This window comes from Solanum lycopersicum, chromosome 4, assembly GCF_036512215.1.
Source record: "Solanum lycopersicum chromosome 4, SLM_r2.1".
In the NCBI taxonomy this organism is placed as follows: domain Eukaryota; kingdom Viridiplantae; phylum Streptophyta; class Magnoliopsida; order Solanales; family Solanaceae; genus Solanum; species Solanum lycopersicum.
The window spans coordinates 61404682-61421076 of record NC_090803.1 but is presented as its reverse complement, the minus strand read 5'-3'; the positions used below and the strand labels follow the sequence as shown (position 1 = coordinate 61421076).

Genomic DNA, 16395 nt, shown 5'->3' with positions numbered 1-16395 from the left:
TGAGGATAGAAACAAAACCAATGAAATTAATTGACTAGACTACATGATTTCTGAGAGAAGGATCTGACTGTAGACATGAGAATTTACATATACGTACATAATTACAAATGCTATATCAGATAAGGCAACCATACAACCAATAAGAATATAAGAGAACTCATAGTGTAATGCCGTGAAATTGCAAGGAGTGATGCTGCAGATGGTTTAGGGGTAGCTTTACCAGCAATAGCGGGTGCAACTGCATGTCCACCCGGGTTCCTTTGTTGCTCAGTTGTTGGCAGGGGATTTGATGTCAAACCACTCGGAGGTGGTGTTGGTGATACCTTTGCTGTCCCGTCTATGTCTTGACCTGAAGATGTAAAAGATGAATTCGTAGCACACAAAATTATATAACATAATTCTACATGCTACTGCAGAAGAAGTATCAATTGGGTTATTGCATGAATTTTTGAAATTCTCCATGCTTTTAAGACTCTTGTAGGAAAACCATTACCATGAGGCAGGCACTAGCCATGATAGTTATTATGCTAATTACTACAAGTTTACTATGGTTTTCATAATTATCATTGTTAATACGCCAATTATAACTCAATAGACAATTATTTGAGGGGCCGAATTTAGTGAAACATTTATATGTGCCAAACTTCACAAAAGTAGGTTTTACTAAGATTAACCGGCCGATACAAGTTAAAAAATGAGCAATGGTGTTGTCTGCATGAATTCGCTCAAAGAACAACATAAGAATTACCAACTTCAGGACCGTATAAATAACCCAGGTGAATCAATCTAAAACTCTAAACTGGAACATCAAAGAAATACCTATCAAATCCAATTATCTCCCATATATCTCAAAACTCGTTTTTCGTCTTGCCCTATTAATCCAGCAAAAAACAAAACACTACTTCAATTTAAACTAAATATGCACAATGAGCTTACACTTGGAGCGAGACCAACCCAACTTCATGTTTTCCCAATCAAACACCAATCGATATCCCTCCATAAAGTTCTCTGCACAGCATAATTCAAATGAAATTGCATGGAACATCCAACAGTCAACATGCATATATGTGCGCCTTACATTACTTCAAAATTACATATGAACTTACGTCCAATAATACCAATCATTCCTTCAATAGGTAGGAGACCCACACAATAAAAGTTATCACCCTGCACAAAATACCTCCAATAAGAAACCATCACTATAAGTCTGCAAAACAAAGTCCATGAGAGGGCACAGTGAACTTGGGATCATACACTAGAAAACTTATGGAGAAAACCATACTTGCTTTGTCATAAAGGAATTGAAAAGATATTGTTTAAGCATGCAAAGGCAACAGGGTAACATGTTTATTCACAGCAGTAAAACAAAGATGAACATAGACCAAGTACAAGGGCATTTATCCGTCATTCATCTTTGCACATAGAGAGCATTTTACTCCAGAAGTTTGCAAAACAACGTGCTACAACTTTGATTACTAATGAATGGGACCAAACAAACTGACTTTGTAACCAGTAGCCACTATGACAAAACTAATAAATATATTTTCTATTGTTGGCAAAACTAATACTCTCTCTGTTTCTATTTGTTTGTCTTAGTTTGACTTGGCATGGAGTTTATGTAAAGATGACTATTAAATCTTGTGGTCTTAAACTAAAAATATGTATATTGTATCAAAATTCACTTCATTCTGTTGGCCTTAAACACGCCAGGTAGGATGTTGAAGTTACTCATTACTGAGTTGCCAAATTAGGAAAGAGGCATTCTTCTTGAAACACACTAAAAAGGAAAGCAAGACAACAAATTGATAGAGGGAGAGTAGAATTTTTAGAGAACTAACTTCATAGGAGAGATGATAAGAACTAACAAGCTGGGATGGACACAGAAGAAATTTTTGGAAGGATTGCAGTTCTACAGTAAACCTATCACAGAAGCCACATACAAAATCTTATAGAGCTAGTTTACACTATCAAAAATTTCCCAAGTACCAGCAGAAATGTTCTTAAGCTTTAGGTGTCATGGCACCAATTAGCCCCATGTCCTATCTGTTCAACATCACTCATAGCAAACTTTGGATCCTTTCTTGCAGTGACTCTCGTTCACCTTAAGTGATATGCTTCAAGCATCTCTACCAAAAGTTTCTTGGTGAAGAGCTGGATTCAATCTCACAAGAACTTAGATTTTAGAGAAATTCCAAATCCAAAATAATAGTAACAATGAAATTAACAACTATTAAAAGCTCTAAAGCCAGTTAGCTACCAGACACAAAATGAAAAGTAGGGAGTAATTTTTTTCCTGAAAAAGAAAAATAGCAAGTACTTAAATTGACAGAAAAGGTAGAGATAGTATTAATTCCAGATTAAGACCTGAGTCAGTTTCTGCATTTTGGGTGCACTAACTTCATCTTCATATAAATGCAAGTGAGTTTGCATGCATAAGCATCGCATGTTACCAGCTCATTCAAAGAAAAAAATCTTACAGCTAAATCTTCTATGCCTCAACAAAAAAGATTAATTTGCAGGATGATGGCAAACAAAGAGATTCAAATACTGACCTGACTACTGGAGATGGTAAACATGGGGTTCTGAATTACAAAGCTCTGATTAGCAGCTAACAAAAGTTTCATGCTAGGAATGTTCGGTAAACCTTGTGAACTGCATAAAAAAGCATATGGAGAATAATCTACAAGTAAATAAAACAAAAAAACAGCATTTTCACGAGAGCAGACTTTACCTAGCCTTATAGCAGCAAGGAAAATCTTCTATAGCTAACCTCGTAACGTTCATTTGCTCTTCAAACTAGAAGAGAAAAAAATAGGAAATAGCTCAGGTACCGCAAAAAAACTGCATGTGCATTCTAAAACTAAGCTGAAGAGTAACTTGTGAAATTAAGAGAGTGAAAAGGGGAATAGCAGGACAAGAGAAAAATGATATTTGTACCTCAGTTACTACTTTTGTAAAGATTTCAGAAGGGAGAAAAGTGAAGGAAGACCCACTATCAACTAAGGCTTGAAATCCACTTTGCTTTGGACAGGTACCCCCAACACAATAATGTTGAACTTCAACAACATAGGTATTGCTGGTAAAAATTACGAGTAGGAACATAAGATAATGTGCAAATGAAGTTGTTTAAATTGCCTATCAAACTAAACATAGCACAAAAGAATAGAGGAGATACATACTAATTTTCATCCAAAGATACAAATGAACTTCGTCTTTGATTTTCAGGCCCTTTATCACCAAAGAAAATTGTGCCAGAATTGCTCTTTCCAAAACACAATGAGAATGAGCGTGGAACAAATCCAGACTTCGCCAGCAAACTTGGAACAGAAATTTCTCCTGGCCCTAATCCCATCACCCCATCTGGAGCAGCTCCACTCAAATAATTGCCACTTTGTTTGCTACCACAGCTGCAATAAGTTATTACGTAAAAGAAAACCACATTCATCAACCAACTGGTAAATACTGTAACATGACAACTAGCAGCTAGGCGACAATCATATTGCCAAAAATAAACAGTCACAACTGAGACAGCTATAAAAGGTATCAAGGTTCAAGGGTCAAATCTTCTCATTGGAGAATCCTTTGCTACATTCAGCTAAGGCACCTACAAACTCGCTCATAATGGAACTCATAAAGAAGGTTTATCAAGTCTTCTTTGTCACAAAACCATTGAGCTGATCCTACTTACAATAATACAGAACTGGAAAAAGAAAAGAGCATACCCTATAACAATAGGAGCTAGCACAGAACCTTGATGTTCATGTCCACCAACTGAAGTCAAATGCAATTGGTCCTCGAAAAGGAACCCCGAAGTTGATGTATTTTCAGAATAGTAATTAACAGTATAAGGGCAATGTTCCTTTGGACTCCGGCAGTTAGGACCCAGTTCACATAATTGATGGCTGCAAGATAGATACTTGCTACTGCTTGATCGTGCTGGGCTATACTCATTCAGATCTTTATCCTGCATAATAGATGCCCCATATACAAGGGAGCACCTGCCAATCAATCATTGGAGAATTAACAGCTAAAACTGTTCCCATGATGAGATACACAGTCACTTTCAAATGCTTCACTGATAAGAGATTAATTAGCTCAACTGAATAATGAGTTTTATTATCTATAAAAGAAAAGTAAAAATGGTTTTTCTATCTGTTCAGTAAGAGATGAACCAGCCAAAATGTACATGCCCAAATCAGTCTAAGAATTTGAAGTAGGAAAAAACTAATTTTCTACACCTTGAATCCTACATATCTTAAAATAAAAATGTTTTACTTAAACAGAAAATGATTTTACAGAGGAAGCTGCGAGATGCAACAAAATCTAAAAGCATTAAACCTTTTACTAGTTGGCATATCTTTAAACGAAAATCAATGCCTTTCAGAAAGAAAATGTTGAGGTTCCAAGATAATACATCAGGGTACAGCAGTAACTTGAAGAGTTAAGACCACAGAAACTTGGTCTTTGAGGTTGCACAAAGCATCAACTGCACAAGTAGCTATAACTTGGACAGAAAAATTTGCAGAGCACAATTGATGTTGTAAGAGTTTATATATCTTCCTTTAGAGTAACTACATCAAATTAAATTAAGCATGCTATAATATTTTAGTGGTCCCAGATGTCCCATGATAAGTGAAGGTGACATCCCCCTTACTTTAAGTTGATAGTAGTTTCAAAACCAAGCTTATGTTTTGAAATAAAAGAAAGGTCAAATATTACCAGTAAGAATAGACAGTCAAATGCAACAATTAGCATGAGCAACCTACCAGCATTGAGTAGTAGCTTGAAGACAATGGAGCACATTGTACACAATTGCAAGGGAGCCAGAGCAGATCACTTCCAGCATCCAAGGCGACAAGAAATGATGTGTTTGGTGTCCCTATGTCAATCCACACATAATGCAGCCTGAATAATAGTAATCCAGAACAATCAAGACACTTTATTAGAACTTGAGAAAAAAAGAATTCTTTTACTCGGCAAAGATCTCAACAAAATCTTTGATGCAATATTCAATACTATCACTATTTGAACTGTCAAAGGTTTTGGACTTTTGGTTGAGCTTCCCTTCCTTGCAAAGCAAACATAGTCAAGCAATGGAAAGAGAAAGAAAAAGACCTTCCTTTGCCCACAAACAAACCATCATTAGCAAAACTCCCCCTTCCAACCTCTCCTACAACATCCATTTCGTCATGGAAAGATAAACTCTCCAATACTTCCACCCCTCCCCTCTAGGGGTGACAAGGGAACATAATCGCCTACCATCACATGAATCTAAAATCCCCGAGCTCCATAGTAAGGGTCATGTTCGAAAAGGTGACCTGTCAAGAAAGGTTGAACTGCCGTGTTCATATACTAATATTGTTTAAGAGCTTAGCATTCTTATTCTTATTTTTCAACATAACTATTTCTTGTTCCCAGCATATAAGGGCTTTGAATTTTTTTAATTTTCTATAAGAAGAGCCAACTACTAAAATAGAAGGGAAAGGAGATCTCTTCAAGATTTCTAACACTTGTCAAGAAAATGACTTAACGGCATGGAGAAAAACATGTGATCAACTTGTATCATTCCAATATTTCAACCATGGACAATCGAGAAGAGTATTTATTCAAGGAGGCAACAACACCAAAATTTTAACTTCCAAAAACAATTCAATTCAATTGCTCAGTTGGGGAAAAAGTTGGATAGATTATAACTTCCAAAAACAACTCAACTCATAGCTCAGTTGGGGAAAAAGTTAGATGATTTTAGTAGCTCATTTCTTTCACATATCTAAGAGGGAGTACCCAAAGCCCCACCGGAGGACAGCAACTATAAGGTCACTTATCTTATGCTTTTTCAACTAAACCTAGTATATCATAAGCAAAAATAATTGAATCCTTATGCAACAGTAAATTCAAAAGAACAAAAAAAAAAAACGCAAAATCCACTCCAGCATTGACGCATTATAAGCTTCAATTTTTAACAAATCTCTTAAACTGATAGTATTACTAACCAACTCAACTCATTTCCATAGAAATGAGTTTCACTTCCTTCAGATGGAAACAAAAGCTGCTTCTGCGAACCAAGCTTCAGTCTCTGTCGTTTCCAATCATTACTAAGTAGCAACCTCATATGCTCCACACTCTCGCGCTTCGGCCACGTCATACTCTTCCCTTTAGATGCCCAAAACGACAACGCTTCATCTGAGAACCCGTGAATCAACCTCGACGAGAATGTATAACCGGCGGCGAGCTCAACGGAAAGCATCAATACCGCCGTCATCAGAAGTACAACTGCCGTAAGAGAAATCGCCATTGAAGCAAAGCCCTAGAAGGTAGAGATTTTTGTTAGGTGTGAAGAGAAATAGAGAATCGGAGGGGTTTTTAGTTTTGTTGAAGTTGTGTTACAAAAACTGGGGAGTGTTCACTGTTCATTGACGAGAAAAGTCATATCGCAATTCCAGATTTTACTTTTTTCTTTTCTGACAAGCACCACTCTTTGGTGAAAAACAAAACAAAAAGAAAAAGACAAATACCACTCTTTAAATTTTATTACACTTGAAAAAAAAATATTTTATTACGCTTCAAAAAAAATATATACTCCCTCCGTTACAAACAAAAATGACTCTATTTTCTTTTTAATCTGTTTCAGAAAGAATGACACTTTAACTTTTCACGTGACATGTTTAACACCGCAAAATTAAAGGGCAATTTGGTACATTTGACATAACTTTAATTTAGAACCACAAGATTAAAAAGTCTTGTTTCCTTTCTTAAACTCCGTTCCAAGTCAAACTAGGTTATCCTTTTTTAAACGGAAGGAGTATCTTAAAATATTAATCATAGTTTGAAGGAAAAAATGATAAATATATCCCTGAATTATTATAAATGATATGCAGTATATATCCTCCGTCATATTTTTGGGACATTGATGTCCTTACCATCCAAAAAAATTATAGCATATATGTCTTTTACGAAGACTAAATAGAAACATGTGGCACAATCTTATCTGTGGATTCGATATTTAATACATGTTAATTGATGGATAAAATTATGATACGTGCATGTCTGTTAGTATAAAGAGTATATATACTCTAGTTTTTGGAAAACAGAGGCACCAATATCACCAAAAGTATGACGGAGGATATCTGCATACCATTTACGATAATTCGAGAGCATATTAGTTCTTTTTCCTTAGTTTAAATAGATACGAACTCATTATTCATATCAATTATTCATTTCTAAATTAGAATTAGAAATCTCTAATAACAAAAAATATTTATTTTACCATTTGTTATGGTAATATTTGGGTGTGTTTGGTTAGGAAAAAAAATTATGTTTATTAAAAATAAAACTATTTGATTTGTATTTGAGAACAAGCACAAAATAAATTTCAAATTTTGAATTGATGGTTTTAATAAAGAATAATTTATTATATATTTAGATGTTTAATTAAAATATGTAATAATTTAAGCATTAAACATTATGTAATTTAAGGGGCTATAGTATATTGACCTTCTTAAATTTGATTACATTGTTGGACAATCAAATGATCTATTGCAACTAAATGAGATTGTTTTTTATCTGTAGATTCAAATTTGAATTTTAGATACAACAATAATCATAATAAGGAGTATTACTTCTCGAATGTTCAATTTTAATTTTAATAGGAATATCAAAAAATTGTACGAGAGGAAATATTATATTGTTGGGTTTAGGTAGGTGCACTTTTGGCATTATATACACATATTTAATCATTTATTGTCAAGACTTTACAATGGACCTTTTCGCTTAGTGACTTTTATTGATGGCATAATAAAGGTTAGGTGACAGAGATTCTAACATGCCCCATTAAGAATCCTATGAACAAATAAAAATGATTAATATGCATGTAATGTTATTTTATTTTTAACCTTGGTCAAAAAGTGCATGGGGCCTGTAATTCCGTAACATTTATGATTTTAGTTAGTGTTGTTTACAGAAATTTTTGTTCAAAATTATAGTCAATGGCTGAGTCATTTTATATATTATTAATTTAATTTACTGATTATTAATGTGTTAGTAATCAAATTGATAAAATATTTATTATTGATTTTTTGTTTGTGATTTATCAATTCAATTTTGATTTAATCAATAAAAATATTCCTTCAAATTTGTTTTTTCACTTTCTTTTCCCTTACCGTGAATTGCGTGAAAAAAGAAAAGAAAAATGAACTACGTGGTGTATTTGATAAGAAAGAAAATGTTTTTTCCAAAATCAAGTGGACTTCTTACTTATTTTCTGATATTTTGATGAGCATATATAAGGAAATAATATGTCAAGAATATTTATATGTTATTTTATAAAATACTACAGAAGAGACTCTGAGTGGAATAAGGTGTGGGGAGTGGGAGGTGACGGGGTGGGATGGTCAAAAGGTGGGAGTCGGGCGAACTGAGTGGATACGGAAAAGACAATAAACTTGAAATTTACTATGTAATAACTTATTTTCCTTGCTTTAATAAGAGAAACTATTTTTCTCATTTTTAATTAATGAATTTATTTTCCTAAGAAAATATTTTCTAAATATATTAACTAGCCAAAATATAAGAAATTTAGAAAACATGTTGATCCCTACCAAACATACAATGAATTATGAACATTTTAATCTAGGGGACAAAAGATTGAAAAAAAAAAATACAGAAAGGAGGAGAGAATATTTATTCGTATAGTACAACATTAAGAAAAAAATGATCTTATTAGGTATTAGTTAAATTTAAAAATTGATATTTCAATTCAAAAAAGCCTATAAAATCACTGATCCAATAAAACAAGTCCGATAATATAATATTATTTTTATTATTATTTTCAATTGAATCATTTGCTCATACCCCTACAAAACAAAGGTTCAAATTTTGATCATGAAAACATAATCATTCAAACTTGCTTTTAAGTCTGACTTGAGTCTATTTCAATTCAACTCATTTCAAACTAATTCAACCTAGTTTCATTTCATTTGAGCTCAATTTATTTCGGTTAGGGATGGACGTTCGATTTTTCGATTCGGTTTAATTAAATTTTGATTTGGTTCTTCGGTATTCGATTTATAAAAAGTGTGCATCATATTTATACCAAACTAAGATCGATTCAATTCAGTTTTTTCTATTTCTGCTCGATTTAACTCGATTATTTTAAATCGATTTTTCGGTGTGATAAAAAATAAAGTAAAAATATGATAAAGTGTTAAGAGTTTCGTGTGCTTAATAAAAATAAAGAGAAGGTAAATATGAGATTATTTTTTGTTTCTCTCATACCTGAATAAATAAAGAAGAAAGCAAATATAAGGACTCACAGTATACGAGAAGGTACATAAACGGAAGCTAACAAGTGTATGCTAGTTGCTACAATGAACAAAAGCTAACAACCTAACAAGCATTTGCTACAACAATAGTTCCAGACTTAATTGTCATTGTAAAATTATATCAATAAAACAAATTTTGATCGTAAAGGGCTAGCTGAAGTAAAAGTTTAAATGGGTCATGTAAATATTTTAAGTAAAAAATATATAAGTATTATTAATTAAGCAATATAACTAAATATTTTTAAATCTATTTAATAAAACTTCGGTTCTTCGGTGCACCATAGTTTCGAGACCCTTGCACCGAACTCCGAAGAATCGAAGAACCAAAATAATTCGGTTCGATTCGATATTTATGCCCACCCCTAATTTGTTTAAACTTTTGTCTTGCTGAGCTCAATGTAAAAAGGAATGAATTAACACTTTTTCTGCTTCGATGAATGAAAAAAATCTAATGAAATCGTTCTTCGACTGAAAAAATTCTTCTATAGCTCTGGATTAGGGTTTTAGAGAAATTGCCAAAACTTTTTTTCTATTGGCTACTTGACTGCACTATGCATTTTTTAACTGATAGTGAGGTGCATGGTTTAAAGAGGAAAATGGGATCTATAGTAATTATGTTGGAATCCCTCTTTATTTGTGATGCACGATAAATTTTTCAGCTTCCATGGATTTGTGGATGTGAATTTTGACTTGACCAATCTATACAATAGTTGTGCTACCTAGAGCTAAATATTTTGGAGCTATGTAATTTGCACCTGATTCATAGGATATAGAACACAAAGACACCAAGAGAAGTTGCATTTCACTTTATATATAGCATGTGAACTGACTCTTACATTTGAAAATTTGGGAGGAGAATGATGAGGTGGTGTTCAACGTTGAAGGAATATTGGGAAGATTCGAACCATAATCTGTTGCATTTAGTGTTGCCTTACAACTGTAGTCTCTAGCATTTTCCATTAACTTGAATAGAGGTATAACTAGGGCCATAAGCAATTACGGAGCTGGAAGATGTAGAAGAGCGGCAAAGTGAAAAAGTAATCATTGAGTAACTAGATCGCCTTTTTTTAATACCAGAAAATGAGATAAGCTTAAGATTGTACCTTTGGATTAAAAAGTGTGTACCTTTTTTTTTATTAAGAGTTGGCAGGACACCATAGTTAACTGTTGTGGAGCAGTGAACTACATTATATTAGAAGCTTTTGGCCATATGTTGTATTTCTTTGTTTGCAAATACTGAAGTTCAGTTTTTACAAATAATGGGTTAGCCTGTTGGTGTTTGAAACTTTGGTAAAATATTAAAAAACTTGTTGAAGAGTTTTTTCAAGTGAAATGTCTTGCACTAACTCATAGTTTTTATTCCAAATGAAATTCATGTCCAAATAACTTAAACTTTCAAATCCTCTTTTCCAATTTCAAAGTTAGATACTCTTTTTTATTTTAACCAACTATGGTCCAATGCTTATTAAATAGTTTTAACACCGGCTTGGTGTATATGTGAATATATTTTGATTTATAAAGAACATACTATTAAGGAAGTCTTGTCCTTTAGAAATATGCATTTATTTGTAACCTGTCAGGTATAGTTAAAATTTCTATAGTGAGAACTTTACTCATCTTTGCTAAAGGGAGAAAAGTAAAAGATCTGCATAGAATATTTTGTCTCTTTCTAGATTTGAGAAACATTCATCTCATTTTCTTCTAGTTTTTATATATCTATCTGACTATCAGGTTTGTCAAAATGGTTTTCAATTGGTGATAAAGATGTCAGACTATCATGTGTTTGATAATCTTTCCATTGATAAATGAAAGGTACCAGCATTAAGGGAAGAACTTAAGAGGAGAAACTTACTGACAAAAGTTTTGAAAGATGATCTTGTTAATCGATTAAATAATATTATCCACAGAGAAAGAGGAGAACCCGAGGTTGAAGAGAGTACTGAAATAAATCCCGATGTTCTTGAATGTAATAATAAAAGTATGGGGCATCCCCAAAACAAAGTTATTAAGGGTTTGATCGTGATATTGATCCTGCTAACGCCACCAAAGACTTGGATAAGGTTGCAACTAGGGGTACCGATGACGTTTCTGGGGTAAGAGAACATTCAAAGGCTTCTATTTGTAGCACTAGTGTTATAAATGAGATTGTGTCTACTGGTCAATTTGTTGAAGTCAAAATTGTTAAGAAATATGAGGTTATCGGTTCTCTGAATAATGATGTTGTTGATGAGGTGTCTAGAGTTAGTTATGTTGTTATTCAGAGCACTGACACTGTACATGATATTGAGGATATGAGAATTTCATCTTTTAAGGGAGTGCTTGAGGATAACCTTAGGAGACAAGAGAATGATGCCGAGGTAACCTCAGTAACATCCAAGGATGCCTTGGGAAACAATAACATTAAGTTGGAGGACGAGGGTCTGAAACTCTCAGACATGGATGTTGAGTATAACAAGTCCAATCCAGACACTTAGGTATATGAGGTCAACCCTGATTTAGGGTCCCTAGTAAAATCTGATGCATTTTCTACTGATACTTTGCCCATTGATGAACATAATGATCTGAATGATAATTTGAATGCTGATAATGTTAATTAGTAACTGAAGTTGTTAGGCAAAAGATGGAGTCATCCAACAAAGACCTATCAGATGTTGGTAGCATTTATCCATTAGATGAACAGATGCCAAATGAGATGCAGGGTGATGTTGGAGAAATTGTTGATGACAAATCTTTGGAGGTGAAATTTAACATGAAAAAGGCCAATGCGTATCATGTTTCTGTTGCTGTTAACCAATGTAGAGCATGGTTTAGAAAGTAACGCATTGAATAATAGTGAGCAAAAAGATGTTCAGTTTGAAAAGGCTAGCACTTTAGGTGATGTTATCTAGCCTAGTTTGTCACCCAAGAAAGTTGAGGTATCTGCTGAAGATAAACATTGTATTGCTGCTTCTAGTGATGATAGAAAAGGTATGGAAACACTCCCTTCTAATAATGAAAATGACTGGTCTCTTCCTTTTATAAAGCTGGTTATTCCAGATCTTATGTGTGATGTGTCTGTGCATGCAGTTTTGAGCAAGATATCTGAGGTAGTGGATGATCAGAATATGGAAAAGATAAATTTGGATCAATCTTCAGTTGATGATTCCATGAAGGAGGATGTAGTAGAGACAAAGCATGTGGCTTTTGATCATATTTCTAATGAGAATGATAAGACTGAAGAGTCTATTACGGGAATGACACAAGATCCCAAAGTTGTACGAAATGGCTCTTCTGATGCAACGCAACAAGACAATCCTTCTGAGAATGTTGAGTCTCCTCAAAAAACTAAATATAGGTTTCTTGAATTGTTAGAGAAGGGAACGTTTCAAGGTACCATGTCTTCTTAATTCTCTCTTTCCTCCCTTTTTCATGAAAATATTCTCTTTTTTACCTCCTCTGCACGTGTTTATTGATTGCATTTTCTTTATAGCTGCTACTATTCTATTAGGGATTTGGTGCTTCTATATATTATTATTATTATTAAATTATTTTAGAGTTGTTGCTTTTGTACTCTTTTAATTGATTTGATGAAGCTCTCAATAGTAAAATTTGTGTACTTTTTACATATTATCAAAAGTGGGTTTTAAGTATGTTGTTTATTAGTTTGTTCAGTTATGAATGTTAAATCTTCTGATTGACTCACATGTTTTATGGAGTTATCAGTTATGATCTAGAAATTGTGAAAGTTAAAGCTCACGACTGGTTTACAAGCTAAAGTTGGGCTTATTAGCGTGTTAGTGTATTGAAATTTCTAACTTCCAATGATAGATACTGGATTCGTCTTGAGATATTGGATATGAATACATTCACTCTAGATAACTTAGCGATAATGGGAATTAACAAAAATGATCTATTCTTTTCTTGTTCTATAATTTGGTTTCATAAGATATTTGACTTGGGGGTGAATTTTTTGTTGATGATGTAGGATATGAGATTAAAGAGCCTGCAAAAAGACAGTGCAAATGGAACACTGAGAATTTGTGTACTGCTAAGCCACAAAATTTAAGTATTGCATTATCAGAGAACTTGGTTCTGACCATCCCTGTCAAGCCTATCTTTGCCAGGACTGACTCTACAGTTAGTAAGGATGCACCCAAGGAGCCCTGGGTGAGTATTTGTTTTCTTGGTAAATTGCAGGAGTTTTACATGCAAGAATAGCGGCATAAGAATAATTTGTTTCTTTGTTCTGGTAATATTCCAGTACCAAAGTTTTCCACAACAGCCACTATTTGGTTACTTTGTTCTGGTAATATTTCAGTACCAAAGTCTTCTAGAACAACCACTAATTCTCTCAAAATTGAGAAATTCTTGCAACCCTTTACGCTAAAAGCTGTGCAAGAGCTCTTTGCAAGAACTGGTGAAGTCTACAGTTTTTGGATGGACCACATAAAGACCCATTGCTAAGTCACGGTAGAATCTTACTCTCTCCTGTTGTATTTGATGATCCTCTTAGACCATATGGTCATCAAATTTCTCTATTTGAAATTATACTATTTGCAAGGAAGCTATTAGCCTAGTTGGCTGGTTACTCTTAGAAAATGACAGGGTTGGGGACATCTGTCATGGGGTGGGCATGATTTGAAACCTTGATGTTGTGCCAGTTGGCCTAAGCCTCTCTGGTTAATTTGTCATAACGTAGCATGTTAATGTGCATCATTGGCCTTCTGAGGTGCATAGCTAAATGGCAATGGCCTTTGCATGCTTTGGCTTCTTGGCATGTTGCCAAATTTGTTAGAAAAGTGTCGTACTTTGCTTCCTTAGTGGCTCTAGTTACTAAATTAATGAATATTTTCTCTCAATAGTGTTCTTCTGTAGAGGAAGCCATAGAGAACCGAAATGCTATTTACAACCTCCAATGGCCACCAAAAGAAGGTCGTCTCCTGGTTGCAAATTTTGTTGATCCCCAACAGGTGCCAGGCCAATGGCTGCTTCAGCGGCTGCAGTAGCTATAACAAAAATTGAGAAAACCAAAATAGACGGACGGGAGCCTGCTACTCCAGCGGCAAATCGCAGTACTGCAGTGCCTCCAACTTTATTCTCTGTTCAAGCACCACTGTTTGGCAGCAGGGTCACAAACAACAGGTTAAACCAGAACATCCACTCACGCGCCAACCACCAACTGTACCTCCTACTGCACCATCAATAAGAGAGAGGTTGGCTCGACCTGCTTGGCAGCAGGGTCGCAAACAACAGGTTGAGTCAGAACATCCACTCACCCGCCAGCCACCACCTGCTCCTCCTAGTGCGCCACCAATAAAAGAGAGGTTGGCTCCACCTGTTGCTGATAAAAATAACCCCCCTATTATTACTTTAGATGACATCTTCAAAAAGACCAAAGTCGCTCCCCGTATCTATTATATGTCGCTGAATGATGAAGAAGTTGCTAAAAGGCTTGCCAGTAGAGGAAGTGCTGAGAACTAGAGCTTTTAAGTGAAGAAAGGACTTGTTAGATAGATGGATTAAAGAGAAGTGTTGCGATGTAATGCTGATAACTGCTAGTTTGCCCTCAAAGAGAAGTTGCAGTCTTGAGGCTCACTAAGACCTTGCTTTCTTTTCTATTTTCGTTGTTAATGGTTACTGCAAGGTTGAAGTCTCTACTATATTTTGCTTTGGGTTGAAAAAACATAACAAAATGTGCAGAGTCTGCCTTCTTTCTTCATCCAGATACATAGTTGAATTGCGCCAAAACTATAAATGTCATTTATCTCCACGCGTTTTCTTTACTGTAAAATTTTAAGAAATCGAAGGGATGCAGATGATGAAAGCAGTTGCTTATTTTTTTTTAGTTTTCAGGCCTCACTCAAAAATTAGCTAATGATATCTCCCCTTTGTGAAATATTATATACTCCAAGAATTACCCTCAATGTTAGATATCCCCCCCCCCCCCACTTTATAAGGAGTTTTTGTTTTTCTCCATCATTTCTTCTCTAAATATTTATCCCATGCAAGGCTCAAACAAATGCACACATTTCATACTCCTAGTAGCAATCCATACACATTAATCAACCTGTTTGGCTTATGATTTATAAGCCATAAGATATGATTTCTAACTTATGATTTATTTTGGCTTTAAAATAAGTGTTTATAAACATTTTTTAACTTTACCCAAACACTTCAAAACTGCTTAAAAACTATTTTAGCTTAAAAACACCTAAATTAAGTCAATCCAAACGAGCACTTATGTTAAATCATAGTTAACTCAAAGGCTAAAGTACAAAAATAGAGAAGAGACGAAGCTAAAATATATTTTAAACTAATAAATAATAGTTGAACAAGTGAAAGTAGTCATAACACAATATTTTCAGACCTTAAGCTCGAGTGGTTATACTTATAATAATTTTAGGGCAACTTTTCTTCATATTTGTATGCTGTAACAAAATTTTCATAATTGCATTCTATAGCAAACATATAAATGTATAATTCTATATACATATACAGTTAAAGGGAATTGTATAAAACGAGAAAGAGAAAGAGATTTGGGCAGAGAATTGTATAAAACAAATTGTATAATACTACTTGTATAATTATAAGTGTATAGAACGATTATATACAATTTGAATTTGTATAAAATGAGAAAGAGAGAAATTATATACAATTTGAATTTGTATAAAATGAGAAAGAGAGAAATTATATACAATTTGAATTTGTATAAAACGAGAAAGAGAGAAAGGCAGAAGAAACTGGGCAGGGGAGTATTTTTATTGTATAATTATTAGTGTATAGGAAGAAAATATATGTATTAGCATGTGTATATATAATTTTCTCTCGCTTTATACAAACAGAAGCACAATTTATACATTTCGTTTCTGTTTGTATAAGCGAGAGAGGTGAGGGTGGCAAGCGAGATATGAGAGAGGGAAGAGAGGGGAACAAAAATATATGTATTTATACATTTTCCTCTCGCTTTATACAAATAGAAAGAGATTTTATACGCTTGCGTTTGTTAAAAGTGAGAGGAAGCGAGCGAGAGATGGAGCGAGAGAGGAGAGTTGCGAGCGAGAGTTTAAGGGAGAGAGACGACTAAAAAACAATTTGT

At 34.1% G+C, this 16395-nt stretch overlaps 1 protein-coding gene and 1 pseudogene across 1 annotated transcript; one reads left to right on the top strand and one right to left on the bottom strand.

The window, feature by feature from the left end:
* Positions 1–6495, bottom strand: LOC101245643 (aspartic proteinase-like protein 1). The gene is made up of 10 exons (XM_004237832.5): positions 5994–6495; positions 4767–4905; positions 3723–3964; positions 3180–3407; positions 2938–3076; positions 2732–2796; positions 2553–2652; positions 1107–1167; positions 937–1008; positions 1–349 (listed from the first exon to the last, which is right to left on the bottom strand). Exons 1-10 carry the CDS (start codon positions 6293–6295, stop codon positions 111–113), a joined length of 1587 nt encoding a protein of 528 aa, XP_004237880.1. The 5' UTR covers positions 6296–6495; the 3' UTR covers positions 1–110.
* Positions 6496–10876: 4381 nt separating this feature from the next.
* On the top strand, positions 10877–14780 carry LOC112941318 (uncharacterized; annotated as a pseudogene).
* The last annotated feature ends 1615 nt before the right edge of the window (positions 14781–16395 follow it).